This window comes from Protomyctophum bolini (assembly GCF_963924005.1).
Source record: "Protomyctophum bolini genome assembly, chromosome: 16".
Taxonomy (NCBI): domain Eukaryota; kingdom Metazoa; phylum Chordata; class Actinopteri; order Myctophiformes; family Myctophidae; genus Protomyctophum; species Protomyctophum bolini.
In genome coordinates, this window is record NC_137877.1 from 41,868,326 (window position 1) to 41,894,272 (window position 25,947).

A 25,947-nucleotide genomic window follows, 5' to 3' on the forward strand; every position below is an offset into this window, starting at 1 on the left:
AGGAGGAGGGAACTTGTGAAATGGGACATTCTGCATAAATTAATGCATAATTGCATAATTATACTTTTGGTACTTTCTATGTCAGATTGAAATGTGTGTGTGTGTGTGTGTGTGTGTGTGTGTGTGTGTGTGTGTGTGTGTGTGTGTGTGTGTGTGTGTGTGTGTGTGTGTGTGCGCGCGCGCGCATGCGTGCTGTCTTCGCAGCTACTTCCTCAGCACGGAAGGCTCTCCGCGGAGACGACATCTCTTCAGGTGAACATTAATCCATAAAAAAAAGGCTTCTAAATATATACCTGAAAAACCATTGGCGATGATTGTTCAGTCGTCCGTGTGCGCCGAAGTTTGAACTCCCTTTTTTTAAGACATCAAAAGAGGGAAAGCGAATTTGTCATTTTAGATTTCAGCTCTATCGTGAAATCTGGCCCAGCTAACACACACACGCACGCACCAGTGTTGTTGTCGTCGACTAAAACTAAGACGAAAAATGTTCGTCGACTACCTTTTTTCACTGGCGAAAACTAAATGGTAACTAAATGAAAACTAAGCTATGATGACTAAAACTAAGACTAAATATATTGACAATTCGTCACCACATAAAAACTAGACTAAAATGTTAGGAAGGGACTAGTGGACAAGAGTATAAGACAAGTCATTTTACACCTGAAAATAGCCGATCTACATTTCACAACGCGTCGCAGCGTGACGCGTTGTGAGCTTGTAGATCAGCTATTTTCAGCAAGTGTGAAATATGTCATTACGACAGCATCAGCCCCGCCAAAATACATTTTAGTCGACTAAATCAACCGTAGATTTAGTCAACTAAAATCTTATGATGTTTAGTCGACTAAAACTAGACTAACACTAAGACATTCCAGGTGACTAAAATGTGACTAAAACTAAATGAAAACTATTCAAAAGACTATGACTAAAACAAAAATCAAAATTTGCTGCCAAAAACAACACTGGCACGCACACACACACACACACCCACACATGCATGCGCACACACATTCGGTGTAACACATTCTCCTGTGTTGTTCCCAGCGTCAGGACGGTGGGTCGTTTCCAGCGGCAGTGTGTGACGTGTGAGCTCCACAAGAATCACTGTCAGTTCTTCGAGGCCGACATCAGCCCCACCGCCCTGCACGTCCTGCTGCACTGTAAAGGTACTACACCCCCCCCTGCTGCTCTGTAAAGGCACTACACTCCCCCTGCAGGCGATGTGTCCATTATGGGTGTGAACGCACCAGGCGATGTGCCCATTATGGGTGTGAACGCACCAGGCCATGTGTCCATTGTGGGTGTGAACGCACCAGGCGATGTGTCCGTTATGGGTGTGAACGCACCAGGCGATGTGTCCATTATGGGTGTGAACGCACCAGGCGATGTGTCCATTATGGGTGTGAACGCACCAGGCGATGTGTCCATTATGGGTGTGAAGGTACCAGGGCGATGTGTCCATTATGGGTGTGAACGCACCAGGCGATGTGTCCATTGTGGGTGCGAACGCACCAGGCGATGTGTCCGTTATGGGTGTGAACGCACCAGGCGATGTGTCCATTATGGGTGTGAAGGTACCAGGGCGAGCAGAGCACCAGGCGATTGTTGAAGTGAAACTCTTGTTTGTCGTTTCAGGTCCTGGAGTTCCGTCTGTGATTCTGCACACCCTCTACACCGGAAGTAAGAACGCACGCACGCACACACACACACGTGGTCGGAGTTCTGCTCTGGTTTTGGTCAATATTAAGTAGTTCTGGTCATTTTGTGGCCAAAAAAAGTATTAACTATCCCTTTAAGAGGTAGTTTGACAGACGGGTGCCTTTGTGTATTCTGTCACTGTTGTCAGTGTCACTGTTGGCTGTGTTTTACAGCATTCCGCCACTAGGAGTCAATGTTGTGCTCCATGTGGTTCCAGATTATTACTTCCTGGAGAACAACGCTCCTCTGAGGGCAGCGCTGAAGACCAAGAGGATCCAACATGTAGAGTTCACCACCGTCCACCAGGGCGAGAACTTTGGTGAGTTCACTATACCGTCCACCAGGGGGAGCACTTTGGTGAGTTCACTCATAGATTTTTAGGGGCGCTCTTATCATCGTACATCATCATGACGTAACATGTCGAATTGCTCGTCCACATTATGACGTAAATTCTCCTTTTATTGTCAAAGGCAAAAGTGACACGAGTTCAGGACAAAAAGCTGTAGGAGAAAATAGATGCCTCATTGGCCGCTGCGGTTCATTGGCCGCTGCGGTTCATTGGAGCGACCTCATTGGCCGCTGCGGTTCATTGGAGCGACCTCATTGGCCGCTGCGGTTCATTGGAGCTACCAGCTACCGTGACCATATATGGAGGCGTGACACGAGGCGTGACACGACTGACGGGAGTCACGGGATGTGCAGGTTTTCATAGTAAACGGTGATAATAATCTGTTTCCTTTCACAGACTTGCCTCTGAAGATCTCGTATCCGCCTGATTTCTCTGAGTCACGCCAGTACGGTCTGCTACTGCTGATGTATGTACTGCTCTCTACTGCCCCCTACTGCCCCTACTGCTCTCTACTGCCCCTACTTGTCGGTCAATCAATCAATCAATCAGTCAGTCAGTCAGTCAGTCAGTCAGCCATTTTTACCAAAGTTACGTCATAATTTCCTGGCCAATACTTATCCAATCCAACTTATCGCCAAGGAATCTGTGAATGTCATATTGTTTGATTGATTGATTGATTGACATGTTTAGTATGCAGAACGGGTACATTTCAAACGAAAGCCAATACAAAAACTGTTACTTTGTGGACGACACCATTGTAAAGCAGTGAGACTTGTTTTGTCTTTTTTTTTTTCCTTCTTCTTGTTTTGCTGTATAGAGACGGCGCCCCCGGTGGCCAGAGCGTGAGCGACCGCTTCTCTCTGGACTGGGACTCGGTCCTGGTCAGCTCGGACCATGTGGTCGTGGCCCGGCTGGACGCTCGGGGCAGCGGCTTCACTGGTCAGAGGATTCTACACCAGCTGTACCAGAAACTGGGCTCTGTAGACGTGCAAGACCACATCGCCGCCCTGGAGTGAGTTTAGCAGATCTACAAGCGCTCCGAGCTTGGGGGATGGTCCTTGAAATGAACACGTTATCGTGAACTAGTGATTTAGAATCGGCCTCGGCTCTTAATGGGTTAATGACACAATGCAAAACACATCTATCGAGTTAGGTGATGTACAACAGAAACAATGTCAAAGTTGTTTTGTTTGCGTTTGCGTTTCAGATACATGATGAAGTTTCCATTTATCGATCGAACGAGGATAGCGGTATTCGGAAAGGTGAGTAATGTTGACGTGTTCTACTAATAATAATGGATTGCCTTTTTATAGCGCCTATTCAAAGCGCTTTACAGCGGTTCCATTCATTCATGCATTGGGAGGTGAAGCGGCGAACAGTCGACGCCAGCGTCCTCACTTCCCACGTTCACACACCGACCGACGGTGGCGAGCTCACACCGACCGACTCACTGGAGGCAGTGTGGGTGGTTCAGTATCTTGCTCAAGGACACACCGCCCACCCACGGATCATTGGACGACCTGCTCTACCTCCTGGGGGGGGGGGGGGGGGGGGGGTACTGCTAGAATAAATGATTAGACACAGAATATGTCTCTCCCATATGGTCGATCCAACAATCGTTGATGAACATGGAGGTTTTCTCTGTGCTTTTGTGAGATCATTCATTCATTCATCCATCCATCCATCCATTAATTTATGTTTAATTTCGACCCTCGATTCTCTTCACGGTCATGGGCCGTTGAAAATGGCATGTCTGGCCAAAAATGGAGAGACAGAGAAAGGAGGTCGAGATAAAGGTTTTCTTTTCTCCCTTCTAAATCCAATAACATGAAAGTCATCGTGGACTGTGGTCTCCTGTTTCTCCCCATCGACCAAGGGTTAAATGGTGACCATATGCTAGCGAGGAGCGCCATCTGATGGTGACTCATATGTTAGCGAGTGCCATCTACCACTGTTGCCCCTACTGGTACTCTAAACGGACATAGTCACATAGTCACATAGTCGGGTTAGGACAGGACATTGCTGTTCTTTTTGAGTGGTTGCACCACTCAAAAAGATAAAGAAGACTGGCGTGTAATGAGTCTGGTTCGTATTTGTTGACGAAATTGTCAATATATTTAGTCATCATAGTTTAGTTCTCATTTAGTATTTATATTGTTTTCCGTCAGTTTCGTCAGAAAAAGGAAAAAGTAGTCGACGAACATTTTTGTCATAGTTTTGGTGAGGGCTGTTGCCATGTAAAAAAAATATGTGTGTGTGTGTGTGTGTGTGTGTGTGTGTGTGTGTGTGTGTGTGTGTGTGTGTGTGTGTGTGTGTGCGCGTGCGCATGTGTCACAGGACTATGGAGCGTACGTCACTCTGATGATGTTGAAGTCCACAGACAGCCTGGTCAAGTGTTCCTGTGCCCTGTCCCCTGTGACCGACTGGAAGCTCTATGGTCAGTGCACGCACACACACAGGCACGCACACAGGCATGCACACACAGGCTCGCACGCACGCACACAGGCACGCACGCACACACGTACATTATCATTTAGTGTTCTATCTATATAATTAACCCCGTGTTCTCCCTGTCTTCCCTCTCAGCGTCGACGCTCTCCGAGAGGTACCTGGGAGCTCCTACGCGGGACGACAGTCGCTATCAGGTCTGTTCTGATTGGTCGACAGTCGCTATCAGGTCTGTTCTGATTGGTCGACAGTCGCTATCGGGTCTGTTCTAATTGGTCAACGGTTTTCCAGTGGGGGAAGTCGCAGGGCTCAAAGTGGTCACTTGCTCATTTGTAACCATCACATTTTGTTATGACGGATATGGCCGTTTTTAGCCCAGGGAGTGTTTTTTCGTGCAAAACTGATGCTTACAATGGATTCAGAATCATGAAAAGCCCCTAGTTTGACACGTCACATGCGACTCAAATCAGAGTTACATTTTGGATATTTTGCCTTCTATAGGTGGTTAATGGTACCATCACCTATTTTATATCACTATAAAACTATTATCTATATGTTAAATGTTATACATCTGTATATTGTTTGTGTTTTTGTATTTCCGTCCACAGTTCTCCAGTGTGCTGCAGAACACTCTGTCTCTCCGAGAGCACACCCTCATGTTGGTGCATGGGACGGCCGACGGTGAGAGAGAGACATAGAGACACACAGAGAGAGAGAGAGACAGACACACACACACACACACACACACACACACACACACACACACACACACACACACACACACACACACACACACACACACACACACACACAGAGAGAGAGAGAGACAGACACACACACACACACACACACACACACACAGAGAGAGAGAGAGAATCTTGAAATTCCGATATAGATTTTACAATTTAGGCATTTAGCAGATGCTCTTAAAACTCATTCATCGCCACCAGGGGGCGCCAAAAGGCTCAGACCGCCATTATATATCTATTTTCTTTTTAATCTAAATAAATAAAAATGTTGCCCATGTTTAAAAGGCGTTAAACACGTTGTTGGCAGAGTCTAGGACAAATACGCCCTTGGCAGTCATTGAGTTTTAAGTTTTAAGGGCGCGGTTTGGAGGTATATTATTTCTACTCAGAAAGGGGAATTGTCTTTTCAACATATTTTAATGTATTTTTTCATTCTGCGTTTAAACATATTTTAATGTATTTCTTATTCCAGCGAGCATTCACTTCCAGCACACGGCTGAGCTCATCAAACAGCTGGTGAAAGTGGGAGCCAACTACACACTGCAGGTACGTGCAAGTACACAAACTACACCACGCAGGTATGTAGATAGATAGATAGATAGATAATGTCCTCTGTCTATCTGTCTCCGTCCAGATCTATCCAGATGAAGGTCACCAGCTGTGTCCGTCCAGTCGCCAGCACCTGATCTCAACACTGACCAGCTTCTACCGCGCCTGTCTCCAGGAGCAGCCCCTCCCACCGAGTAGGAGGGTGGAGGAGGAGGAAGAGGAGGAGTAGCCCCTCCCCCTGAGGAGGGGGAGGAGGAGGAGTAGCCCCTCCCCCTGACGAGGGAGGAGGAGGAGTAGCCCCTCCCCCTGAGGAGGGAGGAGGAGGAGTAGGATGAGGAGGAGGAGGAGTAGCCTGGTAGTAGGTTCGGTTTGGACGAGTTCCACCAGGTGACTAAACGCAGGAGGAGCGAGTGAGACAGACAGACAGACAGACCTGAACCTGACTCAAAAGGCAAAAAAAACCCCTAAACAACGCCCCTTCAAACATGGCCGACTCTGAGACACTAAAGCACATTCCGGACTGCCTTGGTGGACAGTGGGCGGCGGCTCGACGGGCTGTCAGTCATCCTCAGTGGGCGGCGGCTCCACAGCCCGTGGCGGCTCCACGAGCTGTCATCTTCTTTCCCTTCCATGTTTGACTAAAACCAAAAGGAAAAAGGTTTTGTTGTAGTCACGGACGTACAGAATGACCTGAGACACACAGAGCTATAGCCCCTGCTCTGTAACTCTGAGAGTGTTCATTGGTTCCATTTGTACACTCTCAGAGTTAATGCAGTGTCCATAACAGCTCTGTAACTGAGAGTGTTCATTGGTTTCATGTGTACACTCTCAGAGTCAATGCGGGGTCCTTGCAAATATAACATTTGGAGAACCACTAGTCCTAGTTGGACTCCTCACGTGCCATACATACATAGTGTCGTAGTAAATCAGTGTCATACATATTCTGGAGAAAACCTGGAGTTTTTCATGCACATTCAATGCATGTGGTCTTATGAACAAAACGAGAACATTACATTAGAGAGAGAGAGAGGGTGTGTGTCATTAATGCAGTTTCGACTCGTTCGTCTCCGTATTTAGGACCATTAAATCAGGTCGCCCAGCGGTTTGCAGCTACGGAGCGCATTTCAAGGTGCACCAGGCAGGCATCTCTGAAGTATCTAGATGTGGCCAAAACACCCCTGAGGTCGATCGACAACAACGGGAGGTATGATTACGTCTTAACGCGACAAGCAACGGGACCGCAATGCGCCGTCTAACACATAGTCTTCGGTTAGAATTGGACAGATTGATTTAGATCAAGAGTTATTCACGTCACAAGATTTTCGGTCTCATCCACTAAAATGGAGGGGGAGCACTTTGGATGACGTCCCAACCCGGAAATGACATAGAATATTGGCAGGCGCTCCCAGCCTGTGGAGCGGTGGGCTCGGTTATGATATCATTAATGTTCCGTCCTGTGATTTAATCTCCGTCTCTGGGCGACGAGCGGGATCATTTGATAGAACGGAGACCTCCGTTTATGCCACTCGGAGTGTTAATATTGTCACCATACGGATTATTATGCTAATGCTAATGCTAAAGCTAATTATTCCATTAGCAGTGTCGCGCTGGCCGCCCGGCGCCGACAACATGGCGCATATAGTGCGTTTATTCTCCGACCGCTGTGTGAGGTCAGCTCACCATTACGTTCTTCACTCCGACCGCTGTGTGAGGTCAGCTCACCATTACGTTCTTCACTCCGACCGCTGTGTGAGGTCAGCTCACCATTACATTCTTCACTCCGACCGCTGTGTGAGGTCAGCTCACCATTACGTTCTTCACTCCCACCGCTGTGTGAGGTCAACTCACCATTAGGTTCTTCACTCTGACCGCTGTGTGAGGTCAACTCACCATTAGGTTCTTCACTCTGACCGCTGTGTGAGGTCAGCTCACCAATACGTTCTTCACTCCGACCGCTGTGTGAGGTCAGCTCACCAATACGTTCTTCACTCTGCACAACAGATTTCGGCCACGAAATCAGACGCTTTGAAAGATTCACTTCTTAAATAAATCACCGTCGATCTTCTTAAACAAGAAAAAACTCAAACGTGAGGGTTTCTTTAAACGAGTGATAGCAGAAGGATCCAATTATTTACTGAATTGTATCACTGCTGTTATTATTATTAGTATTATTATTACAATTGTCACCATTATTAGCAACTTGACTGACATTCACTAGTTTTACAAGAAATTCAACACTTTTCTACAATATAGGAACTGAATGTTGTGATAAAGAATGCAGATTGGATTTTCCTCACTGTCCGCTTGTCTGTCTGTCTGTCTGTCTGTTATTATTCTTATTAATTTATTTTTAACAAACATGAATGATTGCACTGGAAAACGGTTCATGAATTGTTCACCATTTCTTCATGTTGTTTCAAGTGAAACAAAAAGGGATGTTGCGACGGAAGACTGAAGGGTTAGTTTAAAGGGACGTTGCGCTTTGGATCGTTTTTATCTACTCGGGCTTTTGTGCACAACGGCTTTTGTGAACACCGTTGCCTGCAGGCAACGTTTTGCTTCCGCGTTGTGACGCCATTGAATATTTCCTCTCCGAGCGACGATCTACAGTGGCGTTTATATCGGAATTTAATCTCCGATTGAGGTGATCGTCATACAGAACATCCATGTTTTTTGGAGCTCAAATCCCCGCGACCTCGCAGGCATACCGTACCATGTGACCTCGCGGTATACCGTACCATGTGACCTCGAAACGAAAGTGTCTAGCGAGTGCCCTCGGAAACGATTGTTACTTCCGGTTCACCAAAGCAGCTGGTGGCTCTTCAAAATAAGGGCTTAGGGCTGAAAAGCGTGCTGCTGTGAGAGGTAAACTAGAACTTGAACGTGGCGGGGAAGTAGTTAAAAACTCCTTATGTGTTCACATAAGCCTGAGTAGACGATACAATTAACCTTTAAAGGGATCATGACATAAAACTAAACGTTTTCGTATATATATTTTTTTCCCCGTAGGTTTTCTGAGCTCAATTACACCCCAAAGAAACCCTGAAACCTTTTAACATTCAGTAGATGTTCTGTGGTCTGGGGTTTTCTGGCTCAAACCAGTGCTCTGATTTGCCTGTGATGTAACAGTCCACAAATATTGGATTATGACATAGGAATTTGCCAGCAGATGTCGACTTAATTGTTGAGGCCTGTTTGCCTGTTTTCATGGCAGCTCAAAAGGCTTTCAGAGAAAACCCCAGACTACAGAAAAGTGTTCAAAGTTCAGGTGGTGTTTGGGTGTAATTGGGGTCATGAAACCTATTAAGAAAAACGAAAGATAAAGAAATTGGTGAGAATTAATGTCAGGAAACCTTTAAGATGTATAATTAGTTTTCTCTAACGGTGTATAGGCTAATTACAGTAACAGGTGTTTGCATGCCTACAGAGAGAGAGAGAGAGAGCATACAGTGTCATTAACTCTGGTCCATAGCTCTAAGGTCTTCATCAGAGCTATCAGGGCTCAGAGTGCGTCCACTAAAGGAAAGTATAGGATTTTGAATTACACAAGCAGCCTTTGCATTGGTGAGTATAGGTAAAACGTTCTTTATATTTTCACTACCGTCGAGAGGCTGGTCTGCATTTCATGCGAGGTGCAGGAAGACGAGAGCATCATATAGCTCTAATGAAGGCCTCAGAGCCATGTTGGACCAGAGCTATACAGTGTCGTCACATTTTGTACAAAACAAATACAGCAGAGTGTATATATACATACATATATTTTTGAGATATGTCACATCTCAGAGAGTTTAGTGTACCGGGGGGGGGGTGAAGGTTGGGGGGGGGGGGGGGGGGGTCTTGTACAGGAGTGGTTCTCAAACCTTTTCATGTCGAGGAAGGACCCCCAAATCCACATTTATTAGCCCGCGGGCGGACGCCCCGTTTGAAATATAAACATGGCATTTTATGCCATTCTGAGCATAAATATATATCTAATAACACCGTGCACTGCACGTGTACCACGGATTATCACGTCGGCTGGGTCAACAATGAGAGGCCTATATGGATGCTAGCCACGGAAGCTAACGGCTGCTATAAACATAAAAGACAAAATACTATTTTTTAAATGATTTTTAATCAAATCTCGTAATCTCTCGAGGTTGTTAAGTATAGGATACAATATATAGACACATATATATATATACAATTTGTAGATCTGTACTGTATGGGTCACAACAACGCAGAGCAGAACGACTCCACAGTTTGGAAAGCGCTCTTGTACATGACTTTATTGTTTTGTTTTGTTGTCGTCAGTGGTGGACAAAATGTACTCAGTTGTTTTTACTTAAGTAAAAGTATATCAATACTGCAATGTAGAAGTTTACTCCGTTACAAGTGAATTCAAAATGTCCTTGAGTAAAAGTACAAAAGTATTGCTATCAAAATGTACTTGTATTAGAAATTACCGTAGAAAGTACTCATTATGCAGAATGTTCCTTACACAAGTTTTCGAATGTATATAAAAATGTTTTGAAAATAGCTGATCTACAAGCTCACAATGTGTCGCATCGCGACACATTGTGAGCTCGTAGATCGGCTATTTTCAAAATGGCCAAAATGTATATAGTTTTGTACAAAATGTACAATAGTATATGTTTTGTAATAATAATAATAACAAAGTAACTAAAGCTTGTCAAATAAAATGTAGTGGAGTAAAAGTACAATATTTGGATCCGAGACGTAGTGGAGTAGAAGTAAAAATATTGGAAATTGGAAATACCTAAGGAAAGTACATACCTCAACATTGTACTTAAGTAAATGTATTTAGTTATTTTACACCACTGGTTTAATTATTATTATTATTTTTCCTTCCTGGTGTCCTATTTATTATAGGATGGATTTTGTAAAAAGAGAAAAAAAAGCAAGAAAAAAAAAAGCTTGTTGATTTTTTTTTTTGCTGTTTTTAAAAAGGGGAACGGGATGGGGTTGTTGTTATTGTCCTCTAGTGATGATTATGAATTTAAAAAAATGACATAAAATTAAATAAAAACACAAGAAACTCTTTGTGATGTGTGGAAATCATTTTCCTCAGACATAGACTAAAATTGCATGAATCCTTGCCGTTTATTTCTCTTGAGACTGGTCACACTACACGTTTTTTACATTCCCCGACATATTCTCGCCGGGGGAGACGGTCGCAAAAATATAGTGTATGAGTCCGCACTCCGCACTTGAGTTGTGCTTTCGTTGGAAATGTACTGTATTCTGCAAATAAATCAATCAATGCCAGCGGGCAGTGTTCCGCTGCACGCAGCCACAGTCGCACACCCAAGTTGGTTTGCTTATGTGTTCATAAGCTATAGCGAGTAGGCTACCATAAAATATCCTAATAACCAAAATATAGACGATACATTGAACAATTCACTCATATAAAATGAATAGGCCTACTAAAATAATATAGGTAGGCCTAATACAAAATGATTTCGCCATTGTCAGCGATAGCTTTTTTTTTTTTCTTGTCTGAAGACTGCTGTTCCATCACTGTGAACTCCCTCCTAACCCCTTTCGGGACCCTCCCTAAAGCTTTTCTGAATTTTGATCTTGCTTTATGTACAGGGTCCCTGTGCATTCCGAAACCTAGCCAGGCTAATCAAGGTCTTACTTTTATCTGTATTGTATTGTATTGTTTTTGTATGGACATAGTGTTGGGTGCTTGCACACATGGCATCAACGCATGGTGTTGTGTGCTGGCACACTATAGTGACTATACACTGTCTTTCTTTTATCATTCATTTTTTAAGAGCCTACACATACAGATTAAATTTAGCTTTGGCTAGTCCATTTACATTGAGGTGCAAACTGACATGTTGATTAATGAGCTTTGTCCCTGTCAAATAAATAAAACGACGTCTAATCTAAGCCTAGACTGCTAAAAAAGTTTAAAAGAACTTTCATTTTTAGACTATTTTTACCCGAGTTTGGGTTAGCCTGCATTTAGACGTCTATTAGACTACAAAAATGCTCAGTGGGCTAGCTACATCCAAAAACAATTATGTCCAGTTTAAAATACAAACTGTGAAGACAGGAGGTGTGTGTGTGTGTGTGTGTGTGTGTGTGTGTGTGAGAGAGAGAGTGTGAGTGCTCTGTCATCATGGTTTGTGTTAAATGTCTGTGTTTGTCAGCGTGCTGCTGGCTGTCTGTGAGTGAAATATGTTTATGTACCATCCGTGTGTGTGTGTGTGTGTGTGGGGGGGGCGGACGGACGGTGGGGACAGGCATGCGTGTGATAATCCTAATGGAAACCACATCTATTTTTACAGACCCCTCTCTCTCTCTCCCTCTCTCTCTCTCTCTCTCTCTCTCTCTCTCTGTATGTGTGTGTGTGTGTGTGTGTGTGTGTGTGTGTGTGTGTGTGTGTGTGTGTGTGTGTGTGTGTGTCAGCTGTCTCACATGACTGTGGGCAATGCTGGACAGACATTATTAAGGCAGCAGAGAAGAGGGAGGACAGAGACAGGAGGACATGCTGTCTGTCACAGTAAACTCGTTGTAGTTTTATTGTAAATTAGTTGTTTAGTTTTGTATAAGTTTGCATCTGGAGATGTGATCTGTGATGGTTTCAGACACAGCAGACTACTTGGTACCAGCGACACTATAGGCTCTACCATACATCCATCTTCAACCGCTTATCCATAGCCGGGTCGCGGGGGCAACAGCTCCACCAGAGCAACATTAGTAACTTCCTCCTGGGGGGATCCCGAGGTGTTCCAAGGCCAGTGTGGAGATATAATCCCACCCATCTGATACTTCTTTTTGCCTCTGACCGGGGGTCAACCTCCTCCCAGTGTGACGTGTGACCAGGACCTCTCTATAGGGAGACGCCCGAGAGGCACTGGACCCAAACCACGGGACAGAAAGACAAGAGTATAGGAGAGGTTGAGCTGTCCGTCCGTCCGTCATGACGTCTGGAGTGACGGAGGACATGGCGCCCCCCGGTGGAGGAGACGGCAGCATGAAGACAACAGGCAACCCCTCTTTCACCACGCTCAGTACCGTGGCCGTGCAGGTCGGCCAATCACAGCTCGTCATCTCTGTGCTGAAGGTATACTTGTCTGTCTGTCTGTCTGCCTGCTTGCCTGCCTGCCATGAGGCATTACATTTTTCTTTTTCAAATTCAATGGACTGTACGTGCCACTGGCGTACAGTAATTGGAAACCTAATAACTATATGTTATATTAACTATATGTCTGTGTCCCACATGGAGAACTCTCTATCGGTATGTCTGTCTGTGTGTGAAGAGTGCAAGCTGACTGTGAAAAATGGACTCGCTAAGTAATCAATTGGTAGGTTTGGGGTTGCCATGGCAATCCATTGGCTGAGGCAGAGGCTGGAAATTGCACAGGTGATTAGGCCCACTGGCAGAGCCTGACCAGAGCCTTTTTGTGGTGGTTCTGGAGAACCGTGGGTCCGACTGACTCGATACCGGGCAGTGCACTCGAAACATCACGTGTCTCAGTGCTTGAGTCCAAACAAGCCCCTAAATGTACAGAATATAGGCAACGCATGAACTTATTCACAGCCAACATTGGTCACTTCAGTCTGTCATATTACCAACACCGAAAGTAAATCATGGGTACAAAAAGCAACTTCTCCTCCAATATGTTGCAAGCTGCTTTGCCTTACACTTGGACAACCCTATAATCCTCAAGCCTCTGACCACTAGCCTGTGGACATGGCCCAGGCTGCCAAATACACACACACACACACACACACACACACACACACACACACACACACACACACACACACACAGAGAGAGACGTGACGCATTTATAGTAGGATAAGAGGGCTGTTTTTCCTTTATTTGCCGATGGGTTCTCAGATTGCATTTTGCTTGATAAATATGGTGAAAATAGACCTGCTATTGTGCCAAAATGTTTGACCAGTTAGTTGATTTTATTTTATTTTTGCTTTTTTTTTTACTTACTTAAAGTCGTAATGTCTGTTTTAGTTTATTTAGATCTAGTTCGTTTGTCTTTTGTTTACACATATATTCTATTTGTGTGTTGGATTCATTACCATGTCGTTACCACTCATTGACACAATGTTGTTGTTGTCTTCATTGGTGGTCTCTCGACACCTTGAGCGTGTGTGAGCGTGTGTGTGTGTGTGTGTGTGTGTGTGTGTGTGTGTGTGTGTGTGTGTATGCGTGCATGCATGCGTGCGTGCATGCTTGCGTGCATGCGTGTGTGCATGCGTGCGCATGCAGTACATTCCAAGGCTGACTGCGATCTGTCAAGCTATCTGTGGCATGTCAGCTGAAAAGGGTGACATGTAACGTGTCAATGGGGACACATGCACACACACACACACACACGCGCACACACACACGCACAGGCACCCTCCCTCAAAACACACTTGCCTTATTCTCTAAAACTGAAAACAAATAGTCTAGATATGCTATATCTGTTCTTTTAACAACACTATAGCACGTGGGAATAGTTGTGTGCTGCTATGTGAACTTGTGAATGAAGGGACATGTGACACAGCCTTTAGTGAAGGACTTTGACTCAGTGTTTCCCAACCTGTGGTCCGGCCCCCCCTGGGGGGCGCGCCAAAGATGGCGTATGGCCTCGTGTCTGTTTGGCATTTCAAGCATGTTGCACAAAAAATGACATGTTGCTTTCATTCACATGTTGTCGGAGTGTTATTATCACACCGAGTCTATTCATCCTGTAAGTTTGTCATCATACTGTAGCTGTACCGTAACTCTTACTGTAAGTTTATCATCATACTGTAGCTGTACCGTAACTCTCACATTGTGCAGAGTACAGTAAGAACACTGTTGAACTAAAACTCTGGTCTCCGCCAGACCGGGTTGTCTAACTCGGGCCTGCACTTTCTGAGCACTCAGATCACATGCAGGGACAACGCTCCTACACATCCCAAACTCTTCTCCCTTCTGGCTCCAAAACTATATGGAATGAACTTCCCATTGCAATCAGAACTGCAGATTCACTCCCAACCATCCGCCGCAGTGTTTTTTGCCTGGGGGCAGTGGGGGGGGGGGTCATATTTTGACAGCAGAAACTGCCTGTCATAATTTCACCCCCCTCCCTATCTAAAGATTTGACAGTATTAGAATGTTGATATTAATTTTGTATTCATCTTTAGGGCCCCAAATCACACCTTAGAAAGAGTGTCTATTCCAATCACAAAGTGTTTTTTGTCATATTTTGACAGCAGCAACTGCCTGTCATAATTCCCCATCTAAGTATGTATTGGACCGTATTAAAGATGTGTTGCTGTGCACAAAAACATTGGTAGCATTACAAATTAAATACAAAAAACCCCCCCTACTTATTCCCTTTCTTCCCCCTCTATGCATTTGTCTTATACATAACGACAGCTCCGCTATATTCCAAAGCCACCAAGCCAAGTACATTACATATGTAAACTATTTTCAGCAATGGTATATATTCTTTTCGGTGGGTAAATTTTGTTGAGCTGGTCATTTTGAAAGTATAGCTCTCACGTCAAAAATGTGTGGGCACCCCTGGCCTACTGGGTATAGCGTGCGTGCAGCAGTTATCTAGGCCAAACGCGGGGCTGTTATACGCACGCAACCTGCACGGCCATCTCCTTGGTCTTGTTGACGTTGAGATGGAGGTCATTGTTGACAGTGCAGTCCAGTCATCGTCGGCATGCTTGATATGGCATTTACCGGAGTGCAGTCGTAAAGGAGAGGCCTCGGTGCCTGCCCGCGAGGGGCTTGTGTGTGTGTGTGTGTGTGTGTGTGTGTGTGTGTGTGTGTGTGTGTGTGTGTGTGTGTGTGTGTGTGTGTGTGTGTGTGTGTGTGTGTGTGTGTGTGTGTGTGGGTGTGTGTGTGTGTGTGTGTGTGTGGGTGCGTGCGAGTGCATAACAGTATGTACAGTATGTGTGTTTTACAACACATTTTACAACTCAGATATTTAGTTTGGAACTTTGGATCCGTGTGTGTGTGTGTGTGTGTGTGTGTGTGTGTGTGTGTGTGTGTGGTGTCTGGTTTTATGGTTGTCATTTGATTATTATATTTAATGACACATACATTAAACAAAGTAACAAACACCCACTTTCTACTTTTAAATCCAGGCTATTATGTTGCATGTACGGCGCTGTGGTGAATCTACTGTACCTTTTAATAGTTGAGTACATGTTGAGGTACTTTTTATTTTATTGTGTAAACCTTTTACTCTCCTATACTCTGAAAAGTTTAGTTACTTTGCAGATTGAGATTAGTATCAGACTACTTATTTCAGACAGCATGTCTGAAATTAGTGTCAGAGATGAAACCGACATGTAAATATGAAATAAATGTTTAAACATGTAGCTAGGTGTAATGTTAGAGACCACAGAAGACATGTAAATATGAAATAAATGTTTAAACATGTAGCTAGGTGTAATGTTAGAGACCACAGAAGACATGTGAATATGAAATACATGCTTAAACATGTAGCTAGGTATAATGTTAGAGACCACAGAAGTGAACCTTTCAAGCCCGTTCTCTCAACTTGCTGTTTTCTCCACAAGACATTACTCTGAGCTATACCTGAAGAATGACAAGAAGAAGAAAATCAATGACTTCAATGGCCGTATTGACCTTAGTCATATTCTGAATAAAGGCCTTTTACTGGTATTATTGCTACTCTTAGTTAAGTCTGAGTAGTACTAGCATTAGTACTATACTAGTAGTAGTATTAGTACTAGTAGTGTACTAGTAACACTGATCCGCCTGCAGAGCGGGTCCCTGGTCCACCTGCAGCTGACTGAAGCCCATCCAGAGCTTTGTGAGATCGGTTCCAACCAGGAAGAGAACCGCTCTCTGTTACAGGAGCACCGCCAACTGCTGGACAAACTGAAGGTACACGCACGCATGCACGCACGCGCAGTTTGCGCACACTTTCCTACTGTGTCTCTCTATACACTGTCTCCCTCTCAGCTGTCCTACTGTCTGTCTCTCCTACACTGTCTCCCTCTCAGCTGTCTTACTGTCTGTCTCTCCTACTCTGTCTCCCTCTCAGCTGTCCTACTGTCTGTCTCTCCTACACTGTCTCCCTCTCAGCTGTCCTGTCTGTCTCTCCTACACTGTCTCCCTCTCAGCTGTCCTACTGTCTGTCTCTCTCCTAGCTGTCTCCCTCTCAGCTGTCTTACTGTCTGTCTCTCCTACTCTGTCTCCCTCTCAGCTGTCTTACTGTCTGTCTCTCCTACACTGTCTCCCTCTCAGCTGTCTTACTGTCTGTCTCTCCTACACTGTCTCCCTCTCAGCTGTCCTACTGTCTGTCTCTCCTACAATGTCTCCCTCTCAGCTGTCCTACTGTCTGTCTCTCTCCTAGCTGTCTCCCTCTCAGCTGTCTTACTGTCTGTCTCTCCTACTCTGTCTCCCTCTCAGCTTTCCTACTGTCTGTCTCTCCTACACTGTCTCCCTCTCAGCTGTCTTACTGTCTGTCTCTCCTACACTGTCTCCCTCTCAGTTGTCTTACTGTCTGTCTCTCCTACTCTGTCTCCCTCTCAGCTGTCCTACTGTCTGTCTCTCCTACAATGTCTCCCTCTCAGCTGTCCTACTGTCTGTCTCTCTCCTAGCTGTCTCCCTCTCAGCTGTCTTACTGTCTGTCTCTCCTACTCTGTCTCCCTCTCAGCTTTCCTACTGTCTGTCTCTCCTACACTGTCTCCCTCTCAGCTTTCTTACTGTCTGTCGGTTAATATATTGTTGTTGTTGTTTTGATTTTTAGAAACATGAGCGTGGGGTGTTTGCTCTGTTGGAGAAGGCAGACTGCGTGGCAGAGGAGAGGAGTGCAGAGGAGAGGAGCGGAGACCAGGCCTTGGTTAGTCAGCGAATATTAACAGAGAAATGTCACATCTGGGAATAAATTCCTTAATACCAAGAAATGTCTTCACCAATGTGTTTGTAAAGGTGTCTAACACAGCTCAATGTGTTTGTAAAGGTGTCTAACACAGCTCAATGTGTTTGTAAAGGTGTCTAACACAGCTCAATGTGTTTGTAAAGTAAACCATCTCACAGAGACTGAAATTGAGTTTCCCTAAAAGGGGAATCTGTGACAGCTGCTGACATTTGGGGTACCAATAGCAACCTATATAATTTACGCAGGCAAAAATGTAGACATTTTATTTATGCTTATGTAGCATGTGAGGGGTCAAACTACGGTGTTTTCATCATTCTGAATCTATTATTGCAAGCATTGTTGCAACAAGACACCTTTACAAACACATTGGTGAAGACATGGCTTGTTAAGGAATGTACTCTCCGGGTGTTTTTGACGCCCCCTACAGGTGTACGAGGCCATGGCAGATACCCTGAGCGAGGGATGGAGCGTTCTGATCGCTCTGCTGGAGAGACGACACCAAGTGCTGCGTCTGGCCTCGGAATTCTACCACAGAGCTGAGGAGGTACTTTATACTACACCACACAGCACTGAGGAGGTACTTTATACTACACCACACAGCACTGAGGAGGTACTTTATACTACACCACACAGCACTGAGCAGGTACTTTATACTACACCACACAGCACTGAGGAGGTACTTTATACTACGCCACACAGCACTGAGGAGGTACTTTATACTACACCACACAGCACTGAGGAGGTACTTTATACTACACCACACAGCACTGAGGAGGTACTTTATACTACACCACACAGCACTGAGGAGGTACTTTATACTACACCACACAGCACTGAGGAGGTACTTTATACTACACCACACAGCACTGAGGAGGTACTTTATACTACACCACACAGCACTGAGGAAGTACTTTATACTACACCACACAGCACTGAGGAGGTACTTTATACTACACCACACAGCACTGAGGAGGTACTTTATACTACAGTACACCACACAGCACTGAGGAGGTACTTTATACTACACCACACAGCACTGAGGAGGTACTTTATACTACACCACACAGTGAGGAAGTACTTACGTAGTTTATACTACACCACACAGCGTTGAGGAGGTACTTTATACTACACCACACAGCCTCAGATTTCTACCATCCGTGTCTGTTTCAACTTTCAACGCTCCAGTAATCTAAATGTGAACTACACAACATAGAATCCTGTTTCATCAACGCTTGCACGAGGACAGCAGGAAATGTGAAGATCAGAGTTGTTTAAACAGCTTGTGTTGTCCCGGGGTGTTCGCACGCACGCACGCACGCACGCACGCACGCACGCACGCACGCACGCACGCACGCACACAGGGACGTTTCCATTAGACTGATGATGATGGGCTGGTCAACACAGCGACAGTTAGCTGTGGAAAGTTACAACAAGGTACATTTATTATTGGCCTCCATATGTTGTCCTGTTTGCTCTACGAACATAATAACTCTTCCTACTTCCTGCCTCTTCTGACTTCCTTCACAGATGTTATCGATGATAAATGTTCCAATTATTGTACAGCGCTTCTCCAACGTAAAAAAAAGTGAAATAGCACAGAATTGTAATTCTGTATTTACACACATGCCTATAGAAAACACCAAAATCCCCACATTCATTCTGTCTGTCTGTCTGTCTGTCTGTTCAGTTTGCAGTGAGTATAGACCATGCAGAGGTTCTGCAGACCAGAGGACAGACAGACATGCACAGCTCTGTGAGAAGAGGTAACACACACACACACACACACACACACACACACACACACACACACACACACACACACACACACACACATCTCCTCTCCATTCTAAATGCATTGCTCTCCTCTCCATTCTAAATGCATTGCTCTCCTCTCCTCTCCATTCTAAATGCATTGCTCTCCTCTCCTCTCCATTCTAAATGCATTGCTCTCCTCTCCATTCTAAATGCATTGCTCTCCTCTCTCCTCTCCTCTCCAGAGCTGCTCCAGAAGTCTCTCCAGGTGTTAAACAGCAGCAGTGTTCTGCTCCAGACAATGACGCAGCTACAGGCTGAGGCCCTCCGCAGGACAGGAGGGGAACTGCAGCTCACCACCAACACAGGAGAGGAGGTGAGAGAGAGTTACCGGAAATACTCGCCTTAAAACACGCACACGAGTCCTATCGCCGACCTCACGCCGACCTCACACCGACCTCACACCGACCTCACACCGACCGCTCTGTGCGGTGGTTCTTGTATTCTTGTATGTGAAGAATAAGATTAGAGATAAGTTTTGGGTTAGGCATAGTTTTACCATGTGGTTAAATTGAAGAATAGCGCTAGGTTTTGGCTAACCTGAGTCTACCAGATTGCGGCAGTATTGAGTTCACCAGTTTCCTCCTCCTCCCTGCATCTGGTCTCTCTCAAGCAGAAACGATGAACCCGAAGCAAAGCGGGACAAAAATCTGATATTTCCATTATCATTTTGAGTTGTAGTCTTGTTAGGTTGTGTTTACATGTGCGCTGTGGCACAGCTTCAATATGTCTGCAGTCTCGCATTGAGCCCGCCTCAAGCGGCCGCATACGGCCGCATATCGCTCCGACCAGAATTGGTTCGGAGTGCATGGTCTCTGTCCGAGAGAGACCAGACTCTCCCTTCTGGCAGAATACAAATGTCGTCCAGCAGGGGGAGTGGTTCCACCAGGCTAGGTTTTGGCACTGAGGTTTTAAAGTTGTAGTGAAATAAAAAATATGTTTTTCACACTTTTAGACCATATCCTTGGTCATCATGTGGGCATTCCTAACAATGGATGTTTTTATATCAAAAGTCCATACAAATCTTTATTTAATTACTTCCTGAAAACAAAAACGTGCTGCGTGATGACATGTCGAGGCCCACATCAATAAAAGCCAATAAAAATGAAGCTTTGATTCAGGACCGATGGATAGATAGTGATGGGTGTGTCTCTACAGGTGGAGTTACCTGTGGGTGTGTCTCTAGTTACCTGTGGGTGTGTCTCTAGTTACCTGTGGGTGTGTCTCTAGTTACCTGTGGGTGTGTCTCTAGTTACCTGTGGGTGTGTCTCTAGTTACATGTGGGTGTGTCTCTAGTTACCTGTGGGTGTGTCTCTAGTTACCTGTGGGTGTGTCTCTACAGGTGGCGTTACCTGTGGGCGTGTCTCTAGTTACCTGTGGGGGTGTCTCTACAGGTGGAGTTACCTGTGGGTGTGTCTCTAGTTACCTGTGGGTGTGTCTCTAGTTACCTGTGGGTGTGTCTCTAGTTACCTGTGGGTGTGTCTCTACAGGTGGCGTTACCTGTGGGTGTGTCTCTAGTTACCTGTGGGTGTGTCTCTACAGGTGGAGTTACCTGTGGGTGTGTCTCTAGTTACCTGTGGGTGTGTCTCTAGTTACCTGTGGGTGTGTCTCTAGTTACCTGTGGGCGTGTCTCTATAGGTGGCGTTACCTGTGGGCGTGTCTCTAGTTACCTGTGGATGTGTCTCTACAGGTGGAGTTTCCTGTGTGTCAGAGTGCGGTCCAGGTGGAGCGTCTGATGGAGCTGCTGCAGGACAGACGGAGAAAGACTGACCACACCATCACACCACAACAACAACAGAAACATACTGACCACACCATCATACAACAACAACAACAACAACAACAACAGTTACAACAACGACAACAATTACAACAATTACAACAACGACAACAATTACAACAACGACAACAACAACAACAACATTTAGTACAACAACTACAACAGAAGCAACAACAACAACTGCTACTTCAAGAAGAAGAGACAGAAGACACAGAAACAGAGGATGAAGTAGGAGATGATGAAGATGAAGAAACTGTAGAACTACAACGACCAGAACCAGCTAAACTGCAACTACAACGACCAGAACCAGCTAAACAACTACAACAACCAGAACCAGCTAAACTACAACTACAACGACCAGAACCAGCTAAACAACTACAACAACCAGAACCAGCTAAACTACAATTACAACGACCAGAACCAGCTAAACTACAACTACAACGACCAGAACCAGTTAAACTACAACTACAACGACTAGAAACAGCTCTACAACTAGAACGACCAGAATCAGCTAAACAACTACAACAACCAGAACCAGCTAAACAACTACAACTACAACAACCAGAACCAGCTCAACTACAACTACAACAACGAGAACCAGCTCAACTACAACTACAACAACGAGAACCAGCTAAACAACTACAACAACCAGAACCAGCTAAACTACAACTACAACGACCAGAACCAGCTAAACTAAAACTACAACAACCAGAACCAGCTAAACAACTACAACAACCAGAACTAGCTAAACTACAACTACAACCAGAACTAGCTAAACTACAACTACAACGACCAGAACTAGCTAAACTACAACAACCAGAACCAGCTCGACTACAACAACCAGAACCAGCTAAACAACTACAACAACCAGAACCAGCTAAACTACAACTACAACGACCAGAACCAGCTAAACTACAACTACCAGAACCAGCTAAACTACAACAACCAGAACCAGCTAAACAACTACAACAACCAGAACCAGCTAAACTACAAGTACAACGACCAGATCCAGCTAAACTACAACTACCAGAACCAGCTAAACTACAACAACCAGAACCAGCTAAACAACTACAACAACCAGAACCAGCTAAACTACAACTACAACGACCAGAACCAGCTAAACTACAACAACCAGAACCAGCTAAACAACTACAACAACCAGAACTAGCTAAACTACAACTACAACGACCAGAACCAACTAAACTACAACTACCAGAACCAGCTAAACTACAACAACCAGAACCAGCTAAACAACTACAACAACCAGAACCAGCTAAACTACAACAACCAGAACCAGTTAAACAACTAGAACTGCAACGACCAGAACCAGCTAAACTACAACAAGCAGAACCAGTTAAACAACTACCAGAAGAAGAGGAGGAAGAAGAAGAAATAGAAGATGACGAAGGTCAACTACTAGATGAACAACAGCTACAAGAAGTAGAAGAGGAAAAGGAAGAAGATGAAGAAACCGGAGAAGAAGACGACGATGAAGACGAAGAAGAAGACGAAGAAGAAAAAGAAGAAGAAGAAACAGAAGAACAACTACTAGATAAACAACAACTACAAGAAGAGCACAAAGACGTAGAAGTAGTAAAAGAAGAGGAAGGTGATGAAGAAACAGAAGAACAACAAGAACACACAGAGGAAGAGGAAGAGGAAGAGGAAGAGGAAGAGGAAGAAGATGAAGATGAAGATGAAGATGAAGATGAAGAAACAGAGACAGAAGATGACAAAAATGTACAACAACTACATAAACAATTAGAACTACAGAAAGATCAGGAAGCAGAGGAGGAGGACGACGAAGAGGAGGAAGAGGAGGAGGAGGAGGAGGAAGAGGAGGAAGATGAAGAGGAGGAGGAGGAGGAGGAGGAGGAGGAAGACACAGAAGAAGAAGAACATCTACTACTCCAAAAACAACACCACACCATGCTGGTGTCTGAGTGGCAACAACACTATGAGCAGGTACAGTCATGCAACTCAACCTCTCTATAACTAATTTCACATCATAACATGTATCAGAGTGGCTCAGAGCCTCAGCCAGCTGATGGCCTCAAAACTCTAATCTACCCCACGGTCCAGAGGAATATCCCTTTGGTCTAGTGGTTTAAGATGTTGGACCTTCACGTGGGAGACCCTAGTTCGAATCCCGGGCAAACATACTACAACAGGGGGGTTTTCAAACGTTTTAGCCAATGTGTTTAACCCAAAAGAGAAATTAGATTTCGGGACTCAAACTGGTGAATTATTTTTCCACTTTTGAGCATTTCAGTCCACTGTTTTAGTGGACTGAAATGACACTGCATGACCAAAACATATGGATGAAAATCCCCCTCTTTTTTTCTGCACTATCCAGCAGAGAAAATACAACATCTACAACTGGTCATCTTATGCAGCTTCTCTGGCATGTAATAAATAGTAGAAGTAAAAGTATTGGGAATTGGAACATACTCCAGTAAAGTAAAACTATCTCAAAATGATCAAACTTGAGTAAATGTATTTAGTTACTTTCCACGAGGCTTAGGACTTCTACACTACTACTAGAGTGTATTAACCCATTCAGGATGGGTGTTTCTAGCATTATGTTATACTTTAGCTATTGAAAAATAGCAGATCTACGAGCTTGTAAATCTGCTATTTTGTGCAAATTTCAGAGCAAATGTTTTTAACTCAAATCTATGCTTCTGGGAGGAGGGTCCCTGGAACAACATATTTTCAGATGGGGGTTCGGCGTCCAAATTAATATAATTCTGGGGCTCCTTGACGTGAAATAGTTTGAGAACCACTGACTATAGAGAACCATGAGGTTTTTCAGAAAACTGTCAGGATAGTATAGAAGACATTCGTAGAATCGTCCTCCTCAGGTCTAAAATACGTCATGTATGTAGAATGGTCTTCGTACAGTTAGTTGTCTTATTTATACACCATGGATGAGCTCCAGGTATGTCTGACGATCTGAGGCCGTTGCATTCATGCAGTCACAACGTCTATTCCTGGACGCTCTACTGAGTGACCGACGGATCCCTCGGAGGTCACTCGATCTCTGCTCCGTGTGAACACGATCCAGCCTGACGACATGCTATTAATTATTATTTACAGAAATAATGTCTTACTGCGTTGCGCTGCTTTACTTCCTGGAATGTATTTGTAGATTCGCTGTTTTGCCAAGCCTGGGGTTTAACCCATTCTGAACGGGAACGCATTTTGGTGTTAGCATCATGTTATGCTTTAGCTATTGAAAAATAGCAGATCTACAAGCTCATAGCGCGCCACCGAGTGGCACGCTACGAGCTTGTAGGTCTGCTATTTTTGAAAAATCGAAGAGCGACTGACATTATTAGAATCTGATCTCAGGTCAGAAAGGGGATCATCAGACCAGTGTGTGTCCAGTATGAATCTGATCTCAGGTCAGAATGGGTTAAGACACTGCAGCCATAACTGCTCCCCGGGTGCCGTTATACTGAATGTGAAAATACCACTTTAATCCCTGACAGGATTAGTTCGATGCGGAGGACTATAGGCCATGCCGCTTATGTTCTATTAGCATACTTATACAGTTGTATTAACATACTCATAAGGATTTAATACGTTATATTGTATTAACATACTACTACCATAAGGATTGTATAAGTTATATTTATTCACATACTCTACCATACAGATTGTATAATTTATATTGTATTATTCTACTTGGGAAAAGGACATTATTTGCATCTGTTGCGCTACAGAATGCAATATTTAGTTTCCAGAGTGTTGCTAACATGATGTCGAGCTGGTCATTTTGATATAGCTCTCAAGTAAAAAAAAAAGAAGTGTGGGCACTCCTGATCAACAAGCTCACAGCGCATCGCAAGTTGTGAGCTTGTAGATCTTCTATTTTTGGCGAATGTAACCCCCCCCCCCCCCCCCCCAGGACAGGAACGTGCTTTCATGTGGTTAAAATAAGTTCCTAATTCATCATCATCATCACCTTTATTTATACTCGGAAATACAGTTGTGTAGCCAAGGTTACAATATACACAAATACAGTCAAAACAATCAAACACAACATTATAAATCAGGATAAATAAATAATTACAATGGAACTTAAATGCAGAACAATGTTCTGGAGCATTCCTTCCTGAACTCTACATTCAAAGGAATGTAGACTAGAGTTCCCATGAAGTTTGTCACATTCAGTAGATCTCGTGATCTTTTTTTGCAATAACTCCAACTCCAACTCTCTCTCTCTCTTTCTCTCTCTCTCTCTCTCTCTCTCTCTCTCTCTCTCTCTCTCTCTCTCTCTCTGTGTGTGTGTGTGTGTGTGTGTGTGTGTGTGTGTGTGTGTGTGTGTGTGCGTGCGCGTGCGCGCGTGCGTGCGTGCGTGTAGCTGTACCAGTGGTACCAGGCCCAGGCTGTCGGCTATCTAAGCGGTGATGAAGTGGCTTCGTCTGTCAGTGAGTGTCAGGAGCTGATCAACCAGCTCACACTCTTCACTACCAAAGCACAGGTACAGTACGTACGGTACGGTACAGTACGGTACACTGTCTACCCTTAACTTCTATCAGGCACAGGCATTGGGCCAGCGGTAGCGTGGCCGGATGTATAGGCTCCCCCAGGGTTGGATACAAGCGCTATATAAATGCACCATTTACCATTTCTTTATATTATTCTGTCTGTCTGTCTGTCTGTCCCACAGGAGTGGAG

The 25,947-nt window shown here is 44.6% G+C and overlaps 2 protein-coding genes across 7 annotated transcripts in view; both read left to right on the forward strand.

Moving 5' to 3' along the window:
- dpp10 (dipeptidyl peptidase like 10) overlaps positions 1-6,022 on the forward strand; it is a gene marked incomplete at its 3' end in the record, with an annotated part of 43,619 nt that extends 37,597 nt beyond the window's left edge. Inside the window, exons 15-26 of the mRNA XM_080786058.1 lie at positions 205-252; positions 1,045-1,166; positions 1,636-1,680; positions 1,916-2,017; positions 2,444-2,513; positions 2,865-3,059; positions 3,255-3,309; positions 4,385-4,484; positions 4,634-4,692; positions 5,104-5,176; positions 5,717-5,790; positions 5,879-6,022. Coding sequence (XP_080642184.1) covers positions 205-252; positions 1,045-1,166; positions 1,636-1,680; positions 1,916-2,017; positions 2,444-2,513; positions 2,865-3,059; positions 3,255-3,309; positions 4,385-4,484; positions 4,634-4,692; positions 5,104-5,176; positions 5,717-5,790; positions 5,879-6,022 — 1,087 coding nt within the window. The remainder of the gene's footprint in view (positions 1-204; positions 253-1,044; positions 1,167-1,635; positions 1,681-1,915; positions 2,018-2,443; positions 2,514-2,864; positions 3,060-3,254; positions 3,310-4,384; positions 4,485-4,633; positions 4,693-5,103; positions 5,177-5,716; positions 5,791-5,878) is intronic.
- A 6,255-nt stretch (positions 6,023-12,277) lies between these two features.
- Positions 12,278-25,947, forward strand: part of ccdc141 (coiled-coil domain containing 141) — a 39,365-nt gene continuing 25,695 nt past the window's right edge. For 5 of the 6 annotated variants that reach the window (XM_080785884.1, XM_080785888.1, XM_080785885.1 and 2 more), the window contains exons 1-9: positions 12,278-12,871; positions 16,547-16,669; positions 17,538-17,630; positions 18,097-18,213; positions 19,357-19,432; positions 19,667-19,797; positions 21,172-23,226; positions 25,631-25,750; positions 25,940-25,947. The exon at positions 25,940-25,947 is cut by the window's right edge and continues 220 nt beyond it. In XM_080785884.1, the coding sequence (XP_080642010.1) occupies positions 12,728-12,871; positions 16,547-16,669; positions 17,538-17,630; positions 18,097-18,213; positions 19,357-19,432; positions 19,667-19,797; positions 21,172-23,226; positions 25,631-25,750; positions 25,940-25,947 (2,867 nt within the window). In that variant the 5' untranslated portion in view covers positions 12,278-12,727. Of the gene's footprint in view, positions 12,872-16,546; positions 16,670-17,537; positions 17,631-18,096; positions 18,214-19,354; positions 19,433-19,666; positions 19,798-21,171; positions 23,227-25,630; positions 25,751-25,939 lie in introns of those variants that run through there. The other variant, XM_080785889.1, reaches the window with a different exon arrangement.